The 25,585-nt window shown below is 54.3% G+C and overlaps 3 protein-coding genes across 11 annotated transcripts in view; 2 read left to right on the top strand and 1 right to left on the bottom strand.

Annotated features, from left to right (window-relative positions):
• Positions 1-223: 223 nt before the first annotated feature.
• Positions 224-4,927, bottom strand: METTL23 (methyltransferase like 23). Of its 2 annotated transcripts, XM_045984101.1 has the most exons (5): positions 4,558-4,927; positions 2,387-2,491; positions 916-1,153; positions 743-827; positions 224-594 (listed from the first exon to the last, which is right to left on the bottom strand). In XM_045984101.1, the coding sequence occupies exons 2-5, from the start codon at positions 2,468-2,470 to the stop codon at positions 429-431; spliced, it is 573 nt and encodes a 190-aa protein (XP_045840057.1). In that variant the 5' UTR covers positions 2,471-2,491; positions 4,558-4,927; the 3' UTR covers positions 224-428. The 2 variants fall into 2 exon arrangements, with proteins under 2 accessions (XP_045840057.1, XP_045840058.1); XM_045984102.1 differs by lacking the exon at positions 4,558-4,927 and having other exon boundaries at positions 2,404-2,475.
• A 162-nt stretch (positions 4,928-5,089) lies between these two features.
• On the top strand, positions 5,090-11,192 carry JMJD6 (jumonji domain containing 6, arginine demethylase and lysine hydroxylase). Of its 8 annotated transcripts, none has more exons than XM_045985822.1 (7): positions 5,090-5,460; positions 5,984-6,372; positions 6,859-7,145; positions 7,950-8,085; positions 8,565-8,658; positions 9,325-9,561; positions 10,437-11,192. In XM_045985822.1, the coding sequence occupies exons 1-7, from the start codon at positions 5,332-5,334 to the stop codon at positions 10,566-10,568; spliced, it is 1,404 nt and encodes a 467-aa protein (XP_045841778.1). In that variant the 5' UTR covers positions 5,090-5,331; the 3' UTR covers positions 10,569-11,192. The 8 variants fall into 8 exon arrangements, 7 of the variants coding, with proteins under 7 accessions (XP_045841778.1, XP_045841781.1, XP_045841779.1 ...); XM_045985824.1 differs by having other exon boundaries at positions 5,094-5,460; positions 7,950-8,047; positions 8,570-8,658; positions 9,423-9,561; positions 10,437-11,186; XR_006815965.1 differs by having other exon boundaries at positions 5,098-5,460; positions 9,423-9,561; positions 10,437-10,573.
• Positions 11,193-16,453: 5,261 nt separating this feature from the next.
• MXRA7 (matrix remodeling associated 7) overlaps positions 16,454-25,585 on the top strand; it is a 30,213-nt gene continuing 21,081 nt past the window's right edge. Inside the window, exon 1 of the mRNA XM_045985126.1 lies at positions 16,454-16,758. Coding sequence (XP_045841082.1) covers positions 16,498-16,758 — 261 coding nt within the window. The 5' untranslated portion in view covers positions 16,454-16,497. The remainder of the gene's footprint in view (positions 16,759-25,585) is intronic.

The raw sequence follows: 25,585 nt of genomic DNA, 5'->3' as shown, positions 1-25,585 counted from the left end.
GTACAGTATGAAAGTGATTATGTGTAGTGTTGACTTTTTCCCTAAGTTAAAGTGGAAATGCCATTTCAGTGCCCATAACCCCTAAAATCAATGCTCTAAGGTAGCAGTTTCTTGAGGTTGTGGGTACCCCCTTCTCTTTGCTTAATTTATGCCCTGTTTTTGACGATTTCCCCCCCCTAAAAATCAAAGTCCCCCCCTTTAAAAAAAAAAAACCAACAACAGGTGTGTTAATTTTTGTTTTCATCGCTTTGTAACCTGTGAGTATTGTCTAGGTGACCCATCACAATCTTAAAGGCCAACAGATCTGACCATCCTCAAATTCAATGCTTGTACTCCCAAAAAGCTAAAGTGGTCTGAGTCTTAGTTGGCATGGCAGGTTGCTAATTAGTATTGACATTGTCTGAGAACAGCCTGTATGTAGGTGTAATTCAGAGACTGTCCTTTGCAAAGGAGATGACCAGCATTTCAACAGTATGTCTTCCTGGGAGGGCAGATTCTGCTATATCTTCCTTGTCTGCATCAAAAGACTCCAGAGGAATGTGGACACATTTCATATCCCACTTGTAGAGCAAAGCTTCAAGTGACCAGTCAGCACTGAAAAAAAATAAATTGTTTTTTAAAATCACGTTTTCCTGTTTTGCTTCAGATACATTTTCATTTATCCTTTCCGTAAATACTGCATGAGGAGTAAGGATTTAAGTTTCAATAAAATTGAGAGTAAACCAGGATTATTCAGGCTTACCTTCTTACCTGGTAAGTGGACCACAATTGGACTTTGGGGTTTTTTTGCATCAAAAAGTAGACTGTAGTTAAGATGTCTTCAAAATCTGGGAAGAAAGGACTCCTTAAATGGACTTAGGAAACTTGGGTCATCTCTCCAGCCAAATTTACTATTGAAGGCCAAAAAAGGTTTACCTTCCGGTTCAAAGAACACATCAGATGCAAGTATAATATCTTGTGATGATAGAGCCAGAAGATCCCGAGACACATGGCCCCATGTCAGTCCTATGACGCGTACCTGTGGCAGGTCATTCATTTCACAGCTTTGCCGGCAGATTTCTAGACAGTGAGGCAGCTCAGAACTGTCCGACAAGATTACTTCAGCGCCACATTTTGCAGCCATAATTCCTGGAAGGCTCACTCCAGCTCCAATCTAATACATTTAAAAAATAGCATTCCAAGTTCTGCTTAACCATTGCAGGGTATCGGGGGCCTTAGTTTCTCTAAGTACAGAGTTGATGATTAGCTTGTCCTATCTACAAAAGGTGCCGCAATTACATTGCTTTACCCCATGAAGCTTTGAGCTTTTCAATTTGTAGAAATTCCTGAGATTTCTCTTATGGGGGGTGGGAAGGTTAAGTCCCATACAGGGCCCTGCATTCTGCAACTGACTATTCCAACCTTCATGGTACTTGGCAGCTTCATTGCTCAATATGCCCTAGGCAGTTTGGGACACTTTGTCATTTTCAGTTCTCTTACAGTCTATAAAGAAACTCTTAATTATACAGAACATTGGGTCTCTAGAAGCCTGATGGGTGACTTGCATGCACACCTGGCCATTATGGTTGTTACTACCAATTTTTACTGCTTTTATGTGGCTATAACCGGACAGGTCTGCAACATGACTTTCTGCAGAAGGGATTTTCCAGTTGGGCCTTCAAAGTGGCAAAGTCTTGAGCATGCTAAGTAAGGAATAACCGAGGAATGCCTTTATAAGTATTATCCCTATTTAAAACGTAATTTCCAGTTCTGATCATAAGCTTGGAGATTCTCAATCTTTTCTGAATGTTTACAAATTGCCACTGTTCAGGGTCAGAAGTATGCTAAGTACTCACACCCCTCACACATGGTTCTGCAAAAGTTAAGAGGTTACTAAGTTTTGGGTTTGTCCTCAGCCTTAAGATTTAAGCCTTGTACCATTTATGCAAACTTAACAAAAGTTAATTTCTCCAAGCCTTTAGCAGTCTTAACGTCAGGTGGAGTGATGAGAAAGAATTTGGGATACTGTAAAGATTTCCAAAAGTGGAAAGGACTATTGTATGAGAAAATGAATGTGTCACAGTAGGCCCCAGATGACCCTGTTGGGACACCCTGAAAAGATAGTCTTAATGATTGCTTCCATGCCAAGATTCTGTAGAATTAGTCAATCACTTAGAATAAAGGTCAGCATAATGTAGAGGGCCAGATGACATTTTAGTCTCGTGGGACTCCTGTGGTCTCTGGTGCACGTGCTTTTTTAAAACAAAAACATAAAAAGCATCCTTAGCTCACATGACTTACAAGCTGGCAAATCACCTGATTTAAAAATCTTTAACAAAAATCAGTAACAAGCACATAGACTTAAATCTGAACAGAGCATTTTAGGAAGCCTCAAGAGCACTTGTACCTCTAGGACAGCCTTGCCTGGCAGAGATCTTCTGTGAAACCATAGGTACTGAGCCAAGACCACCGCACAGGGCCAAACATACATTCCATATTCAGGATGCAGCACCTGAAAAGAATTTTTTGTATGCCAAAAATAACTCATCTGCTGACAGTTGTAATATTTATTTTCACAGCAATCAGAGTGCCCGACACCTGGCATCTATCACAAAAATGACAGTTCCCTGCTGTCCAGTTCACATCCCATGGGGTTTATAAAATTGCAATACCGTGTGATAAGCACTCTTCATACACTCATTCACTCAACAAGCATTTATCCAGGGACTGCGCTGCGTAGCGGGCTAAGGATGTAACTAGGTTATCACGGAATACATACATAGACACATACATACCCTACGGGAAAAGATAAGCCACAAGTAAGCACATACATTTTTAGCTGATGATAATGCTAACAACAAAACCTAGTGAGAGAGTAGTGGGGGCAGCGAGGGGTGGAGACAGCGACCACAAGGTGGCTGTCCTAGATAAGAGTGATTCTGGCAAGGGTCCTGAAGCAGGAACTAAAAAGTCTCTGGCTGGAGTACAGACAGCACTGAGAGCAGGGGCACGGGGGCTGGGCGGCAGGGTTGTGGTAGTGCTGAGGTCAGTGGGATGGCATGGGATGGCATGGATCAGAACTGTGGGGTCTTGTAGGCCGCAGGAAGATTAGCTTTTAAGTGCAGTTAATGTATCAGAGGGGGGCGCCTGGGTGGCTCAGTGGGTTAAAGCCTCTGCCTTCTGCTCAGGTCATAATCTCAGGATCCTGGGATCGAGCGCCGGGTCGGGCTCTGCTCAGCAGAGAGCCTGCCTCTCTGCCTACTTGTGATCTCTGTCTGTCAAATACATAAATAAAATTAAAAAAAAAATGTATCAGAGGGTTACAATCACAGGCATAACTTGGTATGCTAATGAAAAACAATGAGGCCAGAAGGACATTCCAGAAGTTTGAAAGCAGCTCAGTCCTGGAGTTGGGAGGGCAGACAGCTTCCACAGCCCTTGGAAAGATACAGAATTCTGAGAGAGCACAGTATTTAGGGACACAAAATAACGGCTCACACCTTTGGAATGAGCCTGCCTGAGTTCAAATGCCAGATGTGTAACTTACTAGCCGTATGACCTCACCCATTACTTAACCTGTCTGTGCCGCAGTTTCCTTACCTGCAAAATACTATCTCATACCGTGACTTGGGAGACTCAATGTGCCAGGCACAAAATAAGCAAAGCGAGCAGTTATTAAACTGCAAAACTGCAAGTCTTTCTGTTTTCTAGAGCAGAGGGTGCTGCTAGTGGACTGGCTGGAAAGGGGGCTGAAGCCCTGGAAGTATCAAAGGTGAATTCACTCAACAAAAATATCAGTGCCTTGCCACTGGTTGGTTCTAAGTGTAGGGAGGGCGGCGTGAATAAAACGCCTGCCCTGGAAGATTTCACGCAGGATACAGTAAAGGATTTCTGACCACAGGAGTTTGCATATTTGGGTGTAAAGGGGTCTTTATTCTCACGTGGGGTCAGCTCCTAAACTTGGGAAGAAATCCCAATGGATATTCAACACGAAGGCATTTAAAAACGATCAGAAATGGGTTTCACTCGAGACTACCTCCTCTTGGGCGGTTTTTCATCTTCAAATTGTTTTTGCTGACACGCTCCTCACAGACTGCTGTTAAAATCGAAACACTGCAACGTCCAAGTGCTTTGAAAAACCGGACGCATAATGTATTCCTGCTATTATTACTGAGAGTTTGGGAACAGCCGTGAGCTGAAAGGAGCAAGTGCGTGCCAACCCAAGAAACTTTATTTGGAAAGTGAGGGTGGAGTCCCCCGTCTTGGCTAAAGCTGAATCAAGAAGCCCTTCAACAAGATCAAAGAAAATACTTGGTGTCAAAAATGCCACCTTTCTGGCAGAAAATATTCGATGTGGAAGGCCCTTCTCGTGGCAGGGTCCCCAAGCTGCTTCCTTAAAGACTGCCAAGAGCTTCAGGCCACAAGCCTGCCCGCCCTGAGGTCCATCCTAAAGCAGGGTAGCCACCAAACCTCGCCCCCACCCCTCCCAACACCTCCAGGCCGGCTGGGAGCGGCTCCTGCCGCGGGCGCCACCGCAAAGGACCGGAGGCGCCTCCCGACGGGTGCCGACGCACGCACCTGCGGGACGCTGACCTCCAGCACGGCCCCCTCGGCCCCCAGGCCCGGCTCCTCCGAGAATCGAAAGCGCTGGGCCCGGACTTCATGCCCTCGGAGGCCACGCTTGTCCAGGGGGGAGTCGGGGGTCCCCCGCCGGGCCGGGAACAGCGAAGAGCGCGGGGCTGCCAGGCTGCGCGCGCGGGAAACCCCTGGCCGACGGGGCCGCCTCACGGACGCTACGCTGCCCTGCCGGGTCGCTGCAACTCGACTGCAAAGGCGGGGAACGCACCGCTCCGGCGGGCGACAACGCGGCCGCGCGGTGAGGAGACACCGGAGGCCAGGCAAAAGGGACACGGAAGACAGGTGGCCTCGGCCACTCGCACGCCGGAAATGGGCCGCCGGGTAAGCGGCTTACGCCCGGAAGTGACGCACACACCGGAAGCGGGCGCGGGAGAGGCGGGGCCGCAACGAGGCGGCTCCTCGATCGGCGCGACCTTCCCAACATGGCGGAGAGCCGGCGAGTGTGAGGGCGGACCCCGGAGGTGCCCGAGCCAATGGCTCACCGCGAGAGGCCGGGGGGCGGGGAAGACGGCCGCCGCGTGCCCAACCCGAGGCCCGGGAGGTGGTTGGGGAGTGAATTTTCTGGAAGGCGACTTTAAAGGCGCCGGGCCAGGGCGAAAGGCGTTTGGGTGTCGCCGCCGCAGCCGCTGTCCGGACCGGGGGGGAGGGGTGCGTTGGAAGCAGGAAGCGAGGCGCGCCGAGGTCGTCGCGGGAGCAGCTGGTGACCCCCGGAGGATGAACCACAAGAGCAAGAAGCGGATCCGCGAGGCCAAGCGTAGTGCGCGGCCGGAGCTCAAGGACTCGCTGGACTGGACCCGTCACAACTACTACGAGAGCTTCTCGCTGAACCCGGCGGCCGTGGCGGTGAGTGGGCCGGGATCGCGGGCCGAGGCCGGGCACGGGCACCTCCGGGCGGCTGCGCGACTCCCCCGGCGTCCAGCGCGGCACCCCCGAGTTCCGATGGACTCATCGGCACCCCGCGGAGGTCGGGGTCATGGGGCCGGGTTCCAGGGCGAGCCTCCTTCCTCCCGCGCCGCCGCCGCCGCCTGCCGGGCCACCTGGAGGCTGACGCCTTTGGCGATCCCCACAGGAAGGACCGTCGCCCCTTGACCCCTTTGGGCGGTGGGGCCCAGGGGACTCGACTGTGGAGGCCCACGAGTGGGAGATGCGGAGCCCCCTTCCCCTGGTGGGGCGGCGCTGGGTGCGACGTGTCAGTCCACACGCAGGTCCTTGCCCCTTCTCTTCTCTGCCTCTTCCCCAAAATAAGCCAGAAAGAGAATCTGGCTCCTTAGGTATGTCGTTGCTAATTGGTCCTGGGGGACGCCCTTTGCTGCCGCTGGACATTTTTTTTTTTTTTAACTGGATAGGTCTTTTCTGACTCCTTCAGGATAACGTGGAAAGGGCAGATGCATTGCAGCTGTCGGTGGAAGAGTTCGTGGAGCGATACGAAAGACCGTACAAGCCCGTGGTTCTGCTCAATGCCCAAGACGGTTGGTCTGCGCAGGAGAAGTGGACCCTGGAGCGCCTGAAAAGGAAGTACCGTAACCAGAAGTTCAAGTGCGGTGAGGACAATGATGGCTACTCGGTGAAGATGAAGATGAAGTACTACATCGAGTACATGGAGAGCACCCGGGATGACAGCCCCCTTTACATCTTTGACAGCAGCTACGGCGAACACCCCAAAAGAAGGAAACTTCTGGAAGATTACAAGGTGCCCAAGTTCTTCACCGATGACCTCTTCCAGTATGCTGGGGAGAAACGCAGGCCCCCTTACAGGTAAAGTACCTCGCGGTGAAGCCCTTACGGTCTCACGTAGGGCAGTTTGTGTCACTGGAGCTCGGTCGGCTAACCTTTTCCCATAACAGTGAGTGGTTCTCTTTGGCTGCACATGGAGCTTACTTAGTGGGTTACTGCTGTCTGCCTAGATCCTACGGCCACAGACTGGTTTCACTGGTCTGGATGGCCACCTGGGCATCAGGATTTCTGAAGGCGCCCCAGGTGACTCAAAAACGCTACCACAGTTAAGCCACTGATCTTTAAAGGAAATTTTATTAGTTAACGTTCAGTAGTAGTAAGTCACATCAGTGGATTTTTTTTTCCTTCTTGTGACAGAGCATTCCAGGCATGATTATTTAGTGTGTCTGTGTAGCAGGATTTATGTAGTCTCTGAAATAGAGAGTATAAGACTAAAAACTCGCTCGTTGGTAGCATACGTGTACAGTTAAATTACCTTTCATATCTCGGACGTTTCCATTCCATTAGATGGTTTGTGATGGGGCCACCGCGCTCTGGAACTGGAATTCACATCGACCCTCTGGGGACCAGTGCCTGGAATGCCTTAGTTCAGGGCCACAAGCGCTGGTGCCTGTTTCCTACCAGCACGCCCAGGGAGCTCATCAAGGTGACCCGTGAAGAAGGAGGGAACCAGCAAGATGAAGCTATTACTTGGTTTAGTATCATTCATCCCCGGACACAGCTTCCCACATGGCCACCTGAATTCAAACCCCTGGAAATCTTACAAAAACCAGGAGAGACTGTCTTTGTACCAGGTATAGACGAACTAAGAGGAAGTACATTCTTTGATTTCAGTTGTTTGTCATTTCCGAGCACAAGTATATCTAGGAGTCAAAGAGACCCGTCTGCCTGCTGACTGTAAACCCACTGACCGCTGCACAGCTCGGACAGTGATGTGCGGCTGTGCGGTCAAGTGCTTAGAGGGCTGCTGTCCACATCTCTTGTAACCTACGTACATGACACGTGTTGATAAATTCCTTGTGTGTAAAGATTCTACTCACCTTTATGCCTAGTAGTTATCTTGTGTGACTGTGGATAAACTGTAGCTTGTTCTGTGAATTGGGTTTTCAATACAGTGTAACATTGGCTCACTTCAGACTTAAGTGTTGAAAGTGAGGGTGTTTAATACTGGAGGTAGGTGTTCTCCTCCTAGGAGCTGAAAAACTTGCTGCCTTTCCAGTTTCAATCCAGGTTTGGACTCACAGGGGTCAACACACTTTTCCTATAAAAGGCAGAGAATAAATATTTTAAGTGCTGTGGGCCAGACCGGGTCTGTTCCAGCAGCTCAGCTCTGCCTGTGGAGCAGGAAGGCAGCCACAGGCAGTCTGGAAATGAACAGGCATGGGCTGTGCTCCAGTAGAACTTTCCACAAATAGGTTGTGATTTCTGGATCAGGAGAAGCATTGACCAGTCTGGATCTCCTGTCTCCATTGAGTCTCTACCTGTCTCGCCTGTGGATGGGTAGATAGGAACCCTCTGTTCACCAAGCTTATGTTGTTTGTGATCGTGCACAGAAGCACACCCTAACCCTGTTTAACTGTTTCCTCGTTGGGTTCCAGGAGGCTGGTGGCACGTCGTCCTTAACCTTGACACCACCATTGCCATCACGCAGAATTTTGCCAGCAGCACCAACTTCCCTGTTGTATGGCACAAGACGGTAAGAGGGAGACCAAAGTTATCGAGGAAATGGTATAGGTGAGAGACTTTTTTTTTTTTTCTTCTTATTTTCACTTCGTTCCAGTTCATACCCCAGAGGTGAAATGGAAAAGAGTTCACTGCCGCAGTGACGTGTGCCGATCTTAGGCCTGGGAGAGCTGGGGCAGAGGAGAGTGGGTCCAAGGTCAGGGCTAGTTCTCGGGATGCTTGCCAGCCTCCAGGTGACAGGGTCAGACTGCATGTTTGATCAGTCAGTCAACATGGCCATAATTGGGATTGGTTCTTATTTTCTGGTTTTTGTTTTGTTTTATTTTCTGTTTTTTGGTACCCCCCCCCCCCGCTCTCCCCCCCCCCTCCCCCCGCAGCTAGCAGTAGCAAAGGAAGCCATTTTGTTTGGGTTGCATTTTGGTTCTTTCTTTTTCTTACTGAGAAGCGTTATTCGCCTTTAAACTTAATACCTTCAGTTCTTGTGAGTGAGGTGACTGCCCTGGAGACTTAGCTCCTCTGTTTATCCACAGAACAGATACAGCACGGGCAGCGGCAGTGCAAGCCACCCCCAGCCACCCCGTGCCACTGTGTCCCAACCCTGACCTGGAGGGACCAGCTCTCGGGGTAAGAGAGGGATCCTGGCTTGGTCAGTGCTCAGCCTCCCTGCTGAGAGGGCCAGCAAGGGTGGTGGCTTCATTCTCCCCGGACTCTCAGGCACCTAAGGCCCACTGACTCCATCCCGTCGGCCGCTGTGTGCTGGGATTTGGTCATCTTAAAGGCCTGACCACGCAGCTGGTCTCTTGTCCCTGCTTAGAGTGGATGCCAAGATCAGGTCCCTATGGGGAGGGCTGCGTCCTCCAAAAGTCCAGTCCAGCTTTATCTTCGAGTGAGGGGGACCCTCTCTGTTGCTTGCCTCTTCTTTGTCGCAAACCTAATTGTTGCTCCTCTTACGAATGGAACGTAACCAAGCCCAACTGCGGTCACTCAGTGCTGTGTCGTGGAAAGGAAGGGTTTGAAAGAAGTCAGCTAGGAACGGTTCAGGAAAAAACGGAAGAGAGAGACTTTCTCCCAGGTGGAAAAAAATAAGTGGCTGACGCGGGGCACCCGGCCTCACGTCGGCAGCACGGCTGGCTCGTTGGCGTGCGAAGGTCGCGGTAACTCGCGTGCAGCCAGTCCGCCTTTCAGCAAAGCCTGAGCAGCACGTTAGGGCGCCTGTTCCCAGCCTGTGGATCCGTGCGGCCTCACCACTGCCCAGCGCCCATTCTGAGCCAAGGCGCCCGCCCTTCGCAGGTGCCTCCGAGAGAGACAGGCCTCAGCTTTGAGTCCGGTTACTGCGCGCGGTGTCGCCGCCGCTCCCAGCACTGGGAACGATGTTTCTTGTCTCCCAGGATCTTGAAGCAAGAGCACCCCGAGCTGGCGGTGCTGGCTGACTCCGTCGACCTGCAGGAGTCCACGGGCATCGCCTCCGACAGCTCCAGCGACTCCTCCAGCTCCTCCAGCTCCAGCTCGTCCGACTCGGACTCCGAGGTGAGGCCCCGCTTCTTGGACCCCCGGCCTGCGGGGCAGGTCCCCCTGGAACCTCCTGCCCAGGAGGGGGAAAGGGGGAAACAGTCTCCCGCTTTGTTGCAAGAGCTACAACTGCACCCTTCCTGCCGGGTCGTGAATTTTGCCCATGTTCTAGCCTGGCGGCGTGTGCGTGTGTGCTCGCACGTGCGTGTGTGCACGCGCGTGAGCTCGTGCGTTGTCGGCAGCGACTTGAAGAGATAAAAGGAGGATTATTGGGGGATTTCGCTAGGTGAATGGCCAAGGGCCGCCCAGCTCGTGACCAGCAGTGCGGGGCTTCAGACTTGGAGCCTCGCAGCCGGCGGTGACAGGTGTCCCTGTGGGTGTAGGTTGTAAGCCTGGAAGCTCCCCGAATTCGGTGGCTTGTTAGAAGCTGACATCATTTTGGGGAAGAAGAACCTGGGCCCTCACTGGATGGAATTGCTGCCGTAGCACTTTGCATCGTCTGGGGCTGCAGTATCTTGCGGGGCCTGCGGTGTGGGGGACAGCGTCAGCGCCGGGCCTCTTGTGTCCCTCTCGGGGTCTGCCTGGAGGCAGCGAAATGGCGTCATGCTGTCTCAGGGGGCTGACGCCTGTCTCGATTTCAAGCCCTCCCACTGGCAAGCCCTGGGGGGACACGTGGCATGTGAGGGAGGTCGTAGTGTCCAGGGGGCCGGAAACACCCGAGGGAGAAGTCGGTGCGGACCGTGCTGGGAGCTGTCGTCTGTGGCTGCTTCGCTTCCAGGAGGCCTCGGGTGACATTCGTGCGGCCTCTGGAGGCCGGAAGGTTATTTACAGACAGAAGGGCCTGCATCTGGTTGACTTCCTGTCTTTTGCCTCCTCCCTGCCCTCCTGTGCAGTGCGAGTCGGGGTCTGAAGGCGATGGGACGATGCACCGCAGAAAAAAGCGGAGAACGTGCGGCATGATGGGCAACGGGGACACCACTTCCCACGACGACTGTGCGAGCAAAGAGCGCAGCTCCTCCAGGTGACCGCGCGCGGCTGCTGTCTCTGTAGGAGGACGTGCACGCGGCGAGGCCAGGGCCCTGGGGAGGGCAGCCTTCTGGATCTGCAGACCAGGGGGGAGCCGGAGAAAGCCGGAGAACGAGCACGCCCTTGGAATAGGAGTCCGTTCACTTAGCGTTTGCTCCAGTAGCTGCTTTCTCCGCTACCGACGCAAAGTCACGTGGCTTATTTTACGCATAAAGGCAAGGATCTGTGTGGATGGTGCCAAGGAAACCCTTAACGTTATTTAATAAAAATTAAAACCATTTTATATCTTTGCAACTTCTGTCCTTGGAGAATCCCAGAGCCTCCCCTTGTGGCAATTCCTGTGGTGGTGTGGGAAAGCAGCGACTCGACTGCCCCGGGCCCTCGACGGGGAAGAGATGGTTGCGGCAGTCGGGGCGGCCCGAGAGCAGGTCCGCGGTGTCTCCCGGGAGCCAGAGGGGTGGCCTCCTGCTTTCCCCCCCACTTGCCATTGTCACTTTGAGCGCTCACACCACGTGAGACAGCCGTGAAGAGCTCCGATTTTCTCGAAGGTCTTCACGACGTCTCCACGTTTGTTTGTTTGAACCGGATGGGATCTAAATGAGTTCAGACTTAGAGTCAGTAAGATCACGTCTGCCGGCGCATGCCCTCACGGTGGACACGCTGTGGGCGACACTGAGGTTCGGGTCCAGAGCCTCTTCTCACGTGCTGACCTGTCTGACTGACGGTGGCGGTAAGCGGGGGAGGGGGTTTCGGGGAGGAAGCTCAGTACGGAAGCTCTGGGGACCCTAAGCGTCTGGGGGCCTGGCCTGCCATGGGTGACGTTACTGTTGTGCTGTTGGCATCTCTGAGCAGCTGGGTGTTTCCTCAACGTGTGTTAGCGGAGTGGCGGACCCACAGGCCTTGCTGTTTGTTCACACTGCAATTCCAGAAGCTCAGGTGTCCTAGTGGCGTGAATTTATGAGCTAGACTCTGCGTTTCTCAACCAGATTGCCCTCTTCACAGCCACTGTCCGATTTCTCTTCTTGCTTTTCCGGGGGGTTTCTGTCGCTGTGGACCCCACCTGGCTGTGCCGCGCGACTCAGTAGTTACTCAGAAGAAGTTTCAGGGACGGCCCTGCCCTGACTTGCATGTGGGGCCCTGGGCTTCTGCTTTAACGTGTCCTTCCAGCTTCGCGCCCGCCGTGCTGTCTCCACGCTGCTGACAGGCGGTTGTGCTTTCCTTGGCAGGATTAGGGACACTTGCGGAGGCCGGGCTCACCCCTGAGCCAATACAGACTCTCCCTGAGGCGGCTCCTGTGCGCTGTGGGCGGCCGCTCCACTCCGCTTCCACATCCCCTGCTCCCGCCTTCTCCTTTGTCTCCTTTGCATTCGGATCATCCTTCTCTGGCCCAGGCTTCTGTCTTCGGTCACATGCTGTCCTTACCGCTTGCTAAGAGTAGAGGGTCGAGAAGCTCAGTGAGACCCGAAACGCCGACGGCCGGTGCGCTGCGGGGCCAGGGCGTCTGTGCTGTCCCCTCTAAGCCACGCTGCTCCGCCTCGAGGCCGCAGGGCTGGGATCCCTTGAGTGTCTCGCCGCGTCTGATCCTCAGCGACACGGGCGAGGAGCCTCTGCTCTCCAGAGCCGGCAGCGCACCAGCAGGCCCCGAGGGGCGAGTGGATTCGGATCTGCGTCTGAGCCAATCACACCTGAAAAGTGCCACTCCCACGCCACCCCCAATGTGTTACCAACCCAGCCGGCGCAGGTGGCGCCGCTCACCACCGCGAGCACGGGCCTCAGATGTGGGACCTTCTCACCACCGCCAGACGGGCTCGGGAATGCAGCGCGGTGTGTTTTGGGGCAGGGATGACCTATCAGGGTTTCTGTTTAGAAACAGGAGGGGAAAGGTCCGGCGGATTCTCCCCACAGAACTCAAGTTGTGAACAGGCCCGCTTCCGGCAGATGGGTCTTTCTCCCCACGTGATCCGTAAAGGCAGAAGCTCTCACTGTCTGAGAGACGTCACGGTCAGTGTCCCCACTGGTTAGACCCGCAGATGCTAGGTGGGTGGCTTGGGCTGCAGGTCGGAATAAACGCACAGGTGGTGCTTCTGGTCTCGGGTATGTTGAGGCTTCTGAAGGGCTCTGGTGTGAAGACTTGGGGGTTGTGACCAGCAGGTTCCATCTCTTGCCCTCTCAGTTGACCTGCTTGCCTTCGTCTGCCCCTCAATTCGGCTAAATTTAAATAAAAGTGAGAGGGGGCTTGTCAAGGATGTGTCCAGTGAAAAGCACTGAGCAGCGTGCCCTTTTCTGGCGGGGTGTAGGTAAGCGCACGGGCAGCCGGAGGGCGGCAGGAGCTGGCCCTGTAGCGTCCCGGGGCGGCCAGGAGCAGCTGTGCAAGCGGCCTGGGACGGTGTGGTGGTGCCTCCCTGGATTCTCCCCGACCGTGGGTATAATCTGGGGAATCCAGGGCTCTTCTGTGCAAAGGTTATATTTTTAACAGACTCATGATCGTTTCTTGACACTGGGTTGGTCACGTGGCTTTCCCCTAGGAGGCTGGTCCCCCAGAGTTTTCTGCATTCTCAAATCCCGACCCCAAAACATGGCTGGGTGGACGGAGAACGTCCACCACGTTCCTCACCTTTGGCGCCTGTCACCTCGGTGCCGCTCCGCTTCCCCACCAGGCCTCCTGGGCTCAGACAGCCTTGCTTCCCTCCATTCCAGGGTGTGTTTTGGGGGGTGAGTAAAGTCAAACTCTGAACCCGTCTTTTTGTGTTCACACCTGAATGGGGTTCCTCTGTCCCCTTTTTTAAAATGTTTGTGCTATCTTCCAAACGCTTTTTTTCTGTACCCCAGTATTGCTGTCGGGCTATCACGCCTTCCTCTCTAATTCATATCAACTTCTCTCTAAACGACAGCGTAAAGAAAAAAAGCAAAACCAAAATTATTTGCCGCCAGGGGGCAGGATAGGACTCTTTTGCTGTGGCTGGGATGACGCGGCGGAGGTTTGAATGGGAGAGACTAGCCTTCCTGAGAGGCCAAGGGTGATTACCCTTTGACAAACAATATGCAGAAAGGAGGGATCCAGCCCACCTGACGGGCGCGCAGTCCCCTCACCGGGAAGCATTCGGATCACGTCGCTTAAGTGCTGCCATTTGGTTCTTGCCATCCCACGAGTGACGGTAGAACAGTCCTTGTTTTAGCCAGGCCAGAGATTGAACACCTCCCACCCCGCCCCGTCCCCTGTTGCTGTGGGCCACCCAAGCACACCGTTGGGGGAATAAAGCAGGGGAGAGGGGGGGAGTCGGAGGGAGAGGGGGGCAGTGATGGCTAGGTGCCGCAGACCAGGTAGGAAGAGGGAACCAGGTCTGTTCTAAAGTTAACCCTTCACCCCACCTGGTCTGAGCCTCCTCTTTCGAGTGACGTCAACAATAGTAGGGATTCTTCCCCAACTAAAAAACCAGGAAGGTCCTGGAAGAAGGACTCTTGGGTCCGGAACTACTGACGGGGACGAGCAGGGTCGAAGAAGACAGTGTGCGGCTCCGGGGCTTTGGGAGCGAGCACCTAAGACTTCACCACCAGCCTGAAGGACCCGGTGCCGCACACGGGTGTCTCTGGGCTCATTAGTAGTGCTGGGATATTCAGGGTGACACCTTTGAGGGGAGAGCCACCCAGCCCAGGGACATCGTTCCCATTTGGCTTAGGCTTGCAGGTGCCCGTTAATGAATCATCCAAGTGTTCAGCCCGCGTTTGAGGGGCAGGCAGTGTTCTGGGCGCTGGCGATGCTGCTGTGACAAGTGCAGGTCCCTCCCCTCGTGTAGCTGAAAGGCAGTGTGCTGTCCACGGTTCCCAAGGGTCACTGCTCAGGCTAGGAGGGATCACGCACGTCCATTTCCATGACCAGAAAAGCAAGGTGAGACCTTACTGTATTCAAGTCTGTGAGATCTTCCTAAAAGAACATAAGAACGTCACGTTGTGGTCTTGGTATTGGGTTTCTCTCTAAATCAGCTCAAGATATTTAAGCATCAGCAAGAAAGTTGCTGGTGTGAGTACGTCATGAAATTAGTAGAGGTTCAGTCTGGTTGTGACATAGGATTTTAGACAAGAGCATGGGACAGAATAGGAGTTTCGCGGGAAGTGTTGTAAAAAGTGCTTTTAGGCGTATACGTGCACAGCTGTAGGTTCCTCGAATCGTGCATAGCGTTTCCGCAAGGTGTTTGTCGTGTGTGCTGGGTACTGCGGCTGGTTCCCTGTGTGGTTTCTCCTCACACGCCCCTCCCTCCCTGCCTTCTGTCAAGATGCTCCACTGACGTTACATTATATGCCACGAAACTAGATGAACCTTGGGCCTTGGCACCCTCAGGTGGTGGCTCTCGACTTTCGTCTCATTGTTCAAAAACTTGAGGCATCAGGTCCTCGCTGAAAGTCCCATGAGAACTGGCCCGGCCTGCTGTCTTCAAGGTGACCGGACGGTGCGGAAGAACTGGGACCATGCAGAGTCCTTGTGCCTCTGGCCGCTGCCACAGAGGCACCCAGCAGCCCGCTCCGTCTGCTTCCGTCTCACCGTGCGCTCCACCACGGGCTGCCTGTGGCTCCGCCGTTTGGCTGGGTGGTTTTAACTTTCACTTGGATGAAACTTGTTTATCATTTTAAATAAAGCAACTTTTAAAAAGAAACTCGGTTTTTTGCATTGTTCTTGTTTCTTCTCGTTATCCATCTGGTAGTAGATACAGAACGTAGCTACGTTTGCACCATGGGCCCCCTTAAACGTGTACTTTCAAACAGTGAAGGCAGGGGCCAAAAAAGAAGGACTGCTTTGGCTGAAAGTCCCCCGGGGGTCAAAAGCCAGATAGGAGCCCCATTGGGGCATTTTTCACCAATCACCACTGAAATTCCTTTTGCTGGTACCCCTTACCATTATGTGAAGCACCAGGACTAAGCTCCCCCTCTTTCTGGAGGGCATGCTGGTCGTAACTGGAGCCGGGGAAGAAGCCTGAGCACATCTTTCTGCCTCCCATGTAAGCGGCACTCCATCTAGCTTCTGGCGTGCACCAGATACCAGCTCAGGCACTGTACTTTTTCCAAAAAAGCAGGAAATGTGTCCTAAACAAAAACTGGCATCCTGTTTTTTCAACTGGTACCTGACAAACTTTGCCGTGTTTATCGCCGTGTTTATCGGGAGGGGTAAAGACACAACGTTTTGGTTACAGCGTATCTATCTCAAACACAACGGAAGGAAGGATCTGGGGAAAGAGAAACAACAGAATTCCCTTCATTCCACCCTCCCTCCACAGGGGAATTACTCCAAGAGGAAAAGTCAGTTTGGGAGCAATGTTATCCCAAGGCACCTGGAGCTGAATTCCAGAAAGCCGCCTTTGGGGGGCAGCCGCGTTACAGTGAGGCTTGTGTTGAAGGCTGCCGGGTGTCAGGGCTCGGCATTCCCCGCCAGGAGCTCCGGTGCTCCCGGAAGATGCTGCGGCCCATCTGGAAGTGGCCGGGAGCGAGCCGGTTAACGTTTGCCTTTCGTCGCCTTACGGGCAGGCCAATGCCACGGTTTAGGCCAGCCTTCCCGGCCGTCCGGGGCCTCGGCGTCTCCCAGCCTGCGGTGCCAAAGTGCTGGACCTTCTGTGCAGGGCGGAAATGATGCCGAAAATGACAGTAATCTAAGGGCGCCTGAGGAAAGAGCGTTGGGAGCCGGGTTTTCAAAACAAATCGAAGCGCAAGCGGCAGGCCTGCCCGGTGCAGGGAGGGACTGGCCCGCCTCGGGAGTGCCGCCGCAGGGGTCAGGGTCCCCCAGCATCCGTGTCCTCCCCACACCAACCCCCACCCCCCCGCAAAGGGGGGTCCGAGAGGGCGGGGCGAGGGCAGGGGCTCCGCCCTGGGGCGGGGCGCGGGCGGGGCGCGGCGGGCTCCCTCGGGGTCCCCGCGGGCGGGCACTCGGGCGGCCGAGCCGCGATGGAGGCGCCCGCGGAGCTGCTGGCGGCGCTGCCCGTGCTGGCCACGGTGCTGGCGCTGCTGCTCGCCTGGCTGCTGGTGCGGCGCGGGGCGGCCGCGAGCCCAGAGCCCGTGACCCCGCCCAAGGCCCCCGGGACCCCCGCACCGCCCCGCGCCCCAGAGCCGGCGGCCGCGCCGGAGGGCCCCGGGGAGCTCGAGGGGCCGGGGGAGCGAGAGGCGGCGCCGGCGGAGGCGGAGGAGCAGGCCGCCGAGGCCAAGCAGGTACGGACCCGGCCCTCCTGGGCGCCCCTCCCCACCTCGGGGCCCGCCTCCCCCTCCCCGCAGCTCAGGCGGGGCCGGGGACCGGGCTCCCAGCCTCGGGCCGACTGTCCCCCAGGAGCACAGACCCCGCCGAGCCAACTCGCCATGGCCCTCCCCCTCCCAAGTGCCTGCGAGCGCCGAGCCTGTCGGAGTTGTGTAGTGTGTGGCGCTGGCGCTCCACTTCCCGGTCGGCTCCCTCCTTCCCGGCTCGGGTCACACCCACCCCTCGCGCCTCACCCCTGCGGCCGCGCGTTCCCGGATCCACGTGCATGTTCACGATCTGCGAGGATGAGAGTTGTCTCCATAAGGAAAAAATAGCCATACTTTGGGAAAAAAATGCTGATTTTTCTTGTTAAGCCAATGTGAAATCCAGACTCCAGAGCCAGTGAGGTCTCGGGGTGGGAAGCGCACAGGGCGGGGCCCGAAGAAGAGGCGTCGCGCCAACGCAGTCATTGTACTCTGCCTTTCCAACTGCACACCTGCTTTGGCACCTCTGCCCTGGGCTTGCGGATAAGCCAGGCCTGGGGGGAGTGGAGGCGAAGGTAAAGCCGCAGCTGAGCACCCCCGAACCGGCCCTCCTGCTTCTGCCCCATCGTGCTCCCTGCGGTCCCTCAGCTCTGTCCTGACCACACGCCTTGCTTCCCTGCTTCGGGACATCAGGAGAGATGTGCACCCATCCCCCTGGCCCCGTACACTTTTTCCAGTGCTGCTCTTTACACTGAAATCTACTTGGCAGCCATGAGACACACCGCCAGGATTTCGGCGCCCTTGACCCCTGCGGGCTTCCACTCCGCCCCGAGTCTGTTGGACCAGAATGCCTTGCTCTTACTCCCGAGCCCCTGTTCCTGCAGGGGAGGGCGGCTGGTACAGTAGAAAGCGTGAGCAAGCTGCTTGGGGGCCCTGTCAGTAGAGTATCTGCAGCGGCCTTTAGAATTTTGCTGGACACTGTGGTTTACAGGGGAGAGAACCCTTGAGGGGAGAAGGCCGTGAGGCTGGGCCAAGGCCCGGCTTCTCTTTGCCAAGTGAAGTGCGCGGGGACCCCTCTGAGCAGGCGCTTTGTTTGACAAGTGGGTGACTAATTGTGTCATGAGAGCGGATTCTCACCAGCCGGAGGAGGGCTGTCTTATCCCCTGCCCCGCGCCGGGGGCCAAGGACAGAGACTCTGCTTAATGGAGGCCCAGCTGCTCTTGCAAACCTCCCCGGCCGATGGCAGGTAGGGTTTGGGACCTGGGCTGGTGTGTTAGGTTGGGCTTCTGCCTGCCCTCACAGCCTCCTGGGCACAGGAGAGATGTGGGGGCCCTTCTCAGCCAGCCCCAGTTCTCAACCAGCCCTGCTCCCACGATTTACACAGGGCCCCGGATCCCCCAGCAGCAAGTTCTAGACGGAAGATTGCAGCGCTGCCTTTAGCGGCGCTCGTCAGTGTCTCAATCCCTGGGCGACACACTTCTGAAAGAGCTTTGCAGTAGGCCTGTGGGGCCCTCGGCAGTGCCAGAGCTGGTGGGCGGGGCTCAGCGGCGCAGGTCAGGAGCAGCCAGAGGACAGTTTGCCTCTATTAGGAAAACGCTTGTCCCATGGGGGTGAGTGGGTGCTCTGGAGGACAAAGCCCATCACAGGGGTTCCCACGTGGGGCAGCTGCCAGATGACTCTGAGCTTCGAGGCTTCGGTCTCTCCTCCCTGTGCGACAGCCGGTCCCGAGATTATCCCAACATAAGCGTTACATTTAAGTCCGTTTCCCTGCCCTTATGGGTTCCGATCCCCACCCTTGCCGAGCTGCTGAGCCCACCCTCAACTCCAGCCAGCAAACAGTCGTGGCTGCGCCTCGGGCCTGGGGTCAGGTGCTGCGGGGGGACACATACCACTGTCCCACACTGCTCTGCCTTCCCGGTGGTGGGATTAGCCCTGCAAGAAGCCGCTAAGAAATTGTCTGTATATGGATGTGGCGTGGGTCGGGGCATTTCTTGAGATCTCATTATCATATTGCTGGGCCTGGAGAGCGGGTCAAAGGGCCCTGGGGAAATGAGGCAGGGGTGGGGGACAGTGGGGGGGATGCAGAGCAGCCACCTTGCCTTACTAATGGCACTTCTTCTGATCCAATCATCTTTCTGCCCTGCCAGGCCCGGGAGGCCCAGGGCAGCTGCTGCCTCTGACTCACAAAGCTGATTATTGAAAAGGATCTGGAGCCCAGGGAAGCAGCCTTCCACAGCAGGAAGCAGCCTTCCAGTGCGGCTCTGGGTCACCAGGGAAGCAGCCCTGGGTCATCGGGGAATCGGCCCTGCGGTGCTGGGAAGCAAAGTAGCGTAATGGACTGAGGCACTGGGCAGCCACTGAAGAAATGGGGGGTGATCAGCCGGCCGGGACAGGGAGGCCAAGCAAAGGGCAGAGCCGTATTGTTAGAACGTCTTTCTTGTTATGTCTCCTAGGGGTGAGTGTGGGGTGGGCAGCCGAGGAAGCATGATGGGCACGCCCCGCCCTCACAAGAATCATGGCCAACAATGTCAGGAATAAGAGCTGGTCCCTTTTAAGGCCAGGAAACAGTGCCTTTGGGTGCTGATGTGTAGGCTGCAATCTTAGGAGAGCCGGGCTTCTTGCGAAATGGAGGTGTGGATTCCAGCAAGGCTATGTCAGAGAATTCCTAAACCGTGGTCAAGGTGAAGGTCAAGGGTCACTCGAATAGTGCTAGATTTGCATCCGTGCCAGAACTCGGACTTCTTGGCACTCTGGGTCCTTGCTCTGCTCAGCAACAGGGTAGGGACAACGTCACCACACACAGAACAGGCAGGGAGACTCATCTAGATTAAAGACTAAAGAGACAAGACGGACAAATGCGTTGTCTGATCCTTGATTGGATTCTGGATTGCGGCTCGAGTGGGGAGCTGTCAGGAGCATCTTGCAGGTAGCTGGGAGATATCTCAAAGGAATGACTTATGAGATCATCGATGCTCAATTCCATGCATGTGGTGCTGGTGTTATGATTAGAAACATGTCCTTGTTCTTAGGAAGACGCATGCCTGGGAGGCCAGAGTGGCTCAGTCCGTTAAGCCATCGTCTGCCTTCGGCTCAGGTTATGATCCCAGGGCGCTGGGATTGAACCCCTTGTTGCCGAGCTCCCAACTCAGTCTGCTTCTCCCTCTGCCAGTCCCTGCTGCTCCCTGTGCTTATGATCTCTCTCTCTCCCTGACAAATAAGTAAATAAATAAAATCTCTAAAAATAAATAAATAAAATAAATTTTAAAAAGGAAGGTGCATGCCCCAACATTTAGGGACGACATGTCACGATCCTAACAGTGACACATACCTGCACACACGAGAGACTGGAAAGATGGCAAAACGTTAACAGCTGGTGAATTTAGGAGAAGGGTGTATGAGTGTTCATTGTTTCATTCTTCTGATTTTTCTGTAAGTTGGAATTTCCCAAAACACACTGTTGGAGAGTACACTTATCTTGATGAGCCCTGAGAAATGTGTAGAGTTGTTGAATCATCATATTGTACACCTAAAACTTCTATAACACTGTATGTGAATTATACGTGAAAAAAAAATACGGTGTTGGAAAAAAGAAACCAGTGGGGGAATTTCTCAGGAAAGGGCTTGGTTTTTCAGACACACTGGTGGTGGTGGTCTGACTGAGCTGCCCAGCCTCCTTTGGCTGCCCTCACTGTGCAGCTGGACCCTGGACCTTTTCCCAGGACCCCGAGATCATGACCTGAGCCAAAGGCAGACGTTTAACCAACAGAGCCACCCAAGCGGCCCTGTAGTTCACCTTCTGAAGTTATCCTGCTCTTAGGTCCATGCTGTGTCCGTTACCATCACCATCATCATCACCACAGGTGTGTCCCTGTGCCCCCCACCCCCTGCAGAAGCCATGGAACGATTTAGGAGGTGAATCCACTCCGGCATCATCTGTCCTGACCTTCGCGATGTCAACATGGCCCCGCTCTCTGTTCTCTTAACAAAAGCACAGAAGCCAGCTAGTCGAGGGCCAAATAGATATTTGGCAGTTGTTCATATCACTTTGGAATCTTGTCTCAGTCAGCTCGGGCTGCTATAACAAAATACCACAGACTGGGAGACTTAAACAGTACAGATTTATTTCTCGCAGCTCTGGAGGTTGGCAAGTCCAAGATCAAGGTGCCAGCCAATTCAGTTCCCAGTAAGAGCCTGTTTCCTGGCTCACGAGACAGCCGCTTTCTGGCTGTGTCTGCACTTAGTGGAGAGAGAGCTCTCTGGTCTCTTCCTCTTCTTATAAGGACAATAATCCCTTCCTGGGGGCCCCACTCTTAGGACCTTACGCTACCCTAGTTACCAACAAAGGCCCCGCCTCCAAATACCATCACACTGGGGCTTAGGGCTTCAACATAGGAACTTGGGGAGGATATAGACACTCAGTCTGTAGTAGGTCTAAGTGATTTGCTGGGAAGGAAACTGTAAATAGTCCAAATGTCCATTAATTCGGACATTGAGTTAATTAGCAAGTTGGTAGAAATAAGTAAGGAAAAGTGCAGAACATAAAACTGTGTGTTCACAGTAATTACAGTCATGAACATCCCTGAACAGAGGACGATGCCCAGAGCTGTGAACAAGAGTCCAGTGTTCAGGAGCGCAAGAGAGTGTTTTATGCGAAGTCGTTCCAGCTCATAATTATTTTTTTTTCCATGTGAGAAAGAAGTCCGGGGATTTTCCTAATGGTTCAACTTTGTTCTTTCTTCCAGAGATAGTCTGTTTGCACACAGAAAATGTGGCCGTCGGTTAGAATTTTCTACTCAGTGGGAAGCAGTGAAGCTGCCTAGCGTCGGAGGGTTAGAAGGGAAAAGTGGAGCGTGCGCCCTTTCAGACAGTCTCTGTCCGTAGCCCTGTTCTTTCCCGGACCGTCAGCCTCAGCCACAGAGTGGGAGGCTGAGATGGCCTGAGACCATTGGTGGATGTGCTTCCTGAGAAACGTCCGATCCCTGGCGGCTCAGGCATTTCTGGAACAACCAGAGTCCGACCACGCTCGCTTGGCCGCCGTTAGGGACGGTGCATAAAGCAGGACTTTGTTGGGGTTCAGAAGCCTCCCCCTGGAAGGGGTGCTTTACGCGGACAGAGTAGCTTGCTGTTCAGTTAGAGCCACGAAGGAGGTCTGGGATGCTGCCTTCCTGCCCTCCAGCGCGGGAGGAAAGAAGGATCAATCGGGTCCTCCTGGCCACGGGGGCTAAGGAACAACAAATGAGATTTAACGGGTCCAGGGGAAACCCGGCGTGAGAAGTCACGGTATGCGTTCACCTAATATTTTTGCCTCCGAAGGACTTGAGAGAAGTCATAGAACCTCTGGGCCTCAGTTTCCCCAAGCGGAAGGGGTTGGACTCAAACCATCTCTGATCTGTCCTAGAGCTCTTAGCAGTCATGGGCTTTCCCATTACCACTCCTGTTTCGTGGCCTCTGTGTATGGGGTGGGGGAGAGGGTATGTGTGCGCGCCTGTTTCTAGTGTTTGCAAGGAAGTACTCCTTGCGTTCATTAACTCTGGCCAACCTGACCTCCGCTGGAGACAACCCTGGACATGTTCTCAGCAAGAAGCTAGCTCTGTGACCTTGGTATTAATCCTGTGTCTCCTGGCCGGAGGCTGATGTACTGACGGCTCAGATTCTGAGATCAATCCCGAGACAAGCAAATCCCTCCAACCCAGTGGTGTCCTATGAAGATTAGTAAACCCAGCTCCGGGGTCAAACCATTCTTATCTTTATTCTTCATGAAGTCTCACCAGTTCCTGTGCCCCTGATTGAGGCCACCTTAGAAACTTTAAACCCTGGACCCCCGTCTTCTACTAAGATACTTAAAGTTGGGGCGCCTGGGTGGCTCGGTGGGTTAAGCCTCTGCCTTCGGCTCAGGTCATGAACTTAGGGTCCTAGGATCAAGCCCCACATCGGGCTCTCAGCTCAGCGGGGAACCTGCTCCCCCCACCCCCGCCTGCCTTTCTGCCTACTTGTGGTCTCTCTCTCTCTCTCTCTTTGTCAAATAAATAAATAAAATCTTTAAAAAAAAAAAAAAAGGATCCTTAAAGTTGGTTCTGGTCAAAGTTCTTCAGCCTGGTTGGTCCCCAGCACAGCGGTTTTCTTTCCCTTCCCCCTTCTTGTTCTGGTCCTGTCAGTCCACGAGCTCTCCTCCCTGTGCTCCAGCATCTCCGTTTATCCCCAGCCCCCCACCAAACTGTAGACACAAAAATCCCACCTAATTCTTGCTGATAAGGGGAGAATCTGTGTTTCTGCCCCTGGGTGGTTTTTTTGTTTGTTTGTTTTTGGTTTTTTTAGTGAAGCTTTCGATGCCCTCCAAATCCTCTTTTGTAGGAACAATTCCAAAAACCGTTAATCTGATAGGATTGGATCTGGCATGCTTGACTATGGGAGCAAGAGAGCGTGTGTAGGGCTTGTGAATGTGCCCTCAATGGGGATATGAGGTCGGCGTCCAGGATGGCCCTTCAGTCTGGCTGCTTGAACTTGGCCCTGCAACCCGGCTCTTCCCTGCCCCCCGCACGGCGTGTGCTGGGCACAGTCTACACCCCGTCCCCCAGCCCCGCCTCAGGAGTCCGCCTCTTCCTCAGTATTCCTCCTTTGTTCTTTGCCCGTGCTGGAAGAGCTCAGGCCCGTATCAAGTGGATGGCTCACTTCTAGACCTGTCTTCTAGAACATGCTGGCCACTGTCATCCTCCTGATCGGTGGCTGATGAAGCCCAGGCTCTCCTTGAGCTTGACCTCACGTGGCCGGCTGCCGGCCATGGTTGTCCAATGAGCCCCTGAGGTCCCCTGAGACCATCATGTCTGTTAAGGGTTCTTGACTTCTGCCCACCACGCATGCCCTCGGCCCCTCCCTGCCCCCACTGGTCTTCACCATCTGCTTGGAGTTCCTCCGTGGCCCCCCAAAGCTGCTCAGGCTGAAAGCCCACACAACGTCCTTGTTTTCTTATATTCTGGCCCAAAGTCCCTCCATCAGCAAGTCCTGTCACCTCTGTCTGCAGGCACCATCTTTATCACATGGAAACCACAGCCCAGGCTCCTGTTCCACGTCCTGCGATGGCTCCCGTCACATGCAGAATAAATTCCAAACTCTGAGCGCGGCCCCTGCGGCCAGCCCTGCCTCTGGTCCCCGTTGTCCTGTGCCCCCTCCGTCGCTGTCCGGGCTCTCGGACTCCCCAGGCCTGCACTTCAGCTGGAGCCCAGGATTAACTCTTTGCTCTGCCTGGCAGCCCCTTCCTGGCCTAGACTTCCACACGACTGTTCCTTCACCTTGCAAGCCTCTGTGTCCCTGAGCAGCTTTCGAACATGAAAGTGCGTCGACCCCTACCCCAGCACGCCGCCCTCTCTGGCTCTCTTCACAGCCCTGAGGTCACCCTTTATGTTTGTGTCCATTGTCTGCCGCAGCAAGAGGTCGGCTCCGGAGAACGGGTGTGCCACGTTCACGGCCACAGCCCCAGCTGCAGCAGGAGGCTCAGCACACAGCAGAGCCCAGCACCTGTTTGCGAGTGCATCCGCTGCGAGGACAGCGAAGAGAAGGAGCAAGGCAGATGCTGCCTCCTGCAGCAGGCCGAGACCATTTCTCTTCACGCTCCCAGCCTCGTGTGCCTTGTCTGCACGCACTAGAGCTGTGTGTCGTGCCCCAGAGCGGCAGTCTGCTCTGTAAGGTGGTGAGCTCCCCGAGGCTAGAAGTGTTCAAACAGAGACTGGATAACTGGCAATGCATCAAAGGTTTTATTAGCTAAGATTTTGTCTTGGGTTACCTTTACCTTTTCTGTAAGTTGTACCAAAACATCTACTTAACCTCTTTCATTTGTTTTTTTTTTGTTGTTTTTTTTTTTTTTTTTAAGATTTTATTTATTTATTTGACAGAGAGAGAGATTACAAGTAGGCAGAGAGAGAGGAGGAAGCAGGCTCCCGGCGGAGCAGAGAGCCCGATGCGGGGCTCGATCATAGGACCCTGAGATCATGACCCGAGCTGAAGGCAGCAGCTTAATCCACTGAGCCACCCAGGCGCCCCAACCTCTTTCATTTGTACCATTCCTTCAAATAAAGTAATTTGGTACCCCCCCCAAAAAAAAACAACCACATTAGATCAGTGGTTTTCTCATATTTTTAAAAGCACGAGATACCCTTTTTCTTCTTCAATCTTAGATGGAAGTCCAGTGCATAAAGCAATAGCAGAACTGCCGTGTGTGTGGGGGGGGGGGGGTGTGCCAGGCAGAGGGTCTTGGCCCTTCTCTTCCCGCCTCCCTCCATACAGCAATTCCCTTCCATTCCACCCCCAGTGGAGCTCCAGGGCTCTGCCTGCCGAGGCCAGGATATAAACTGAACTCAAAACCATCCTTGCCGGGTCCTGTGGCCTCAGAGGATCCTGTGCAGACAGAGGAAGGAGCACCCAGAGGTACATGGGGGAAGGCAGACCGTGTGCCCAAGGAGACCCCAAGTTTCCACCCACTGTGGACAGCACTTCCCAGTAAGCACTCGGGACCAACCTTCCCGAGGCAGGAGAACCTCAGAGCCGGGGAGTATTTGAATTAAGCATGGCAATGGTCATTTTAGGGTTTTAGTAGGAAAAAAAAATCATAAAGCTGGTATCTGAAGATGTTCTCAGAGCCAGTGAGTTGGAGGAGAGGAAGGTCAAGGACACGGTGCCCCGTCAGGCCCTGAGTGACTGGCAGGAGCATGGAGAGTGGGGGCGGTCGGGAAGTCCAAGTGGAAAAGAAGCGGCAGGCTTGGATCACCATTCCCAGGTCGTGACCAGGTGTCAACGATGCTGCGACCGCAGAGGAAATCTGACGAGTTGA

This window comes from Meles meles, chromosome 18 (assembly GCF_922984935.1).
Source record: "Meles meles chromosome 18, mMelMel3.1 paternal haplotype, whole genome shotgun sequence".
Taxonomy (NCBI): Eukaryota; Metazoa; Chordata; class Mammalia; order Carnivora; family Mustelidae; genus Meles; species Meles meles.
The sequence above is the reverse complement of the archived record's forward strand: the minus strand, read 5'-3'. Positions and strand labels throughout refer to the sequence as shown.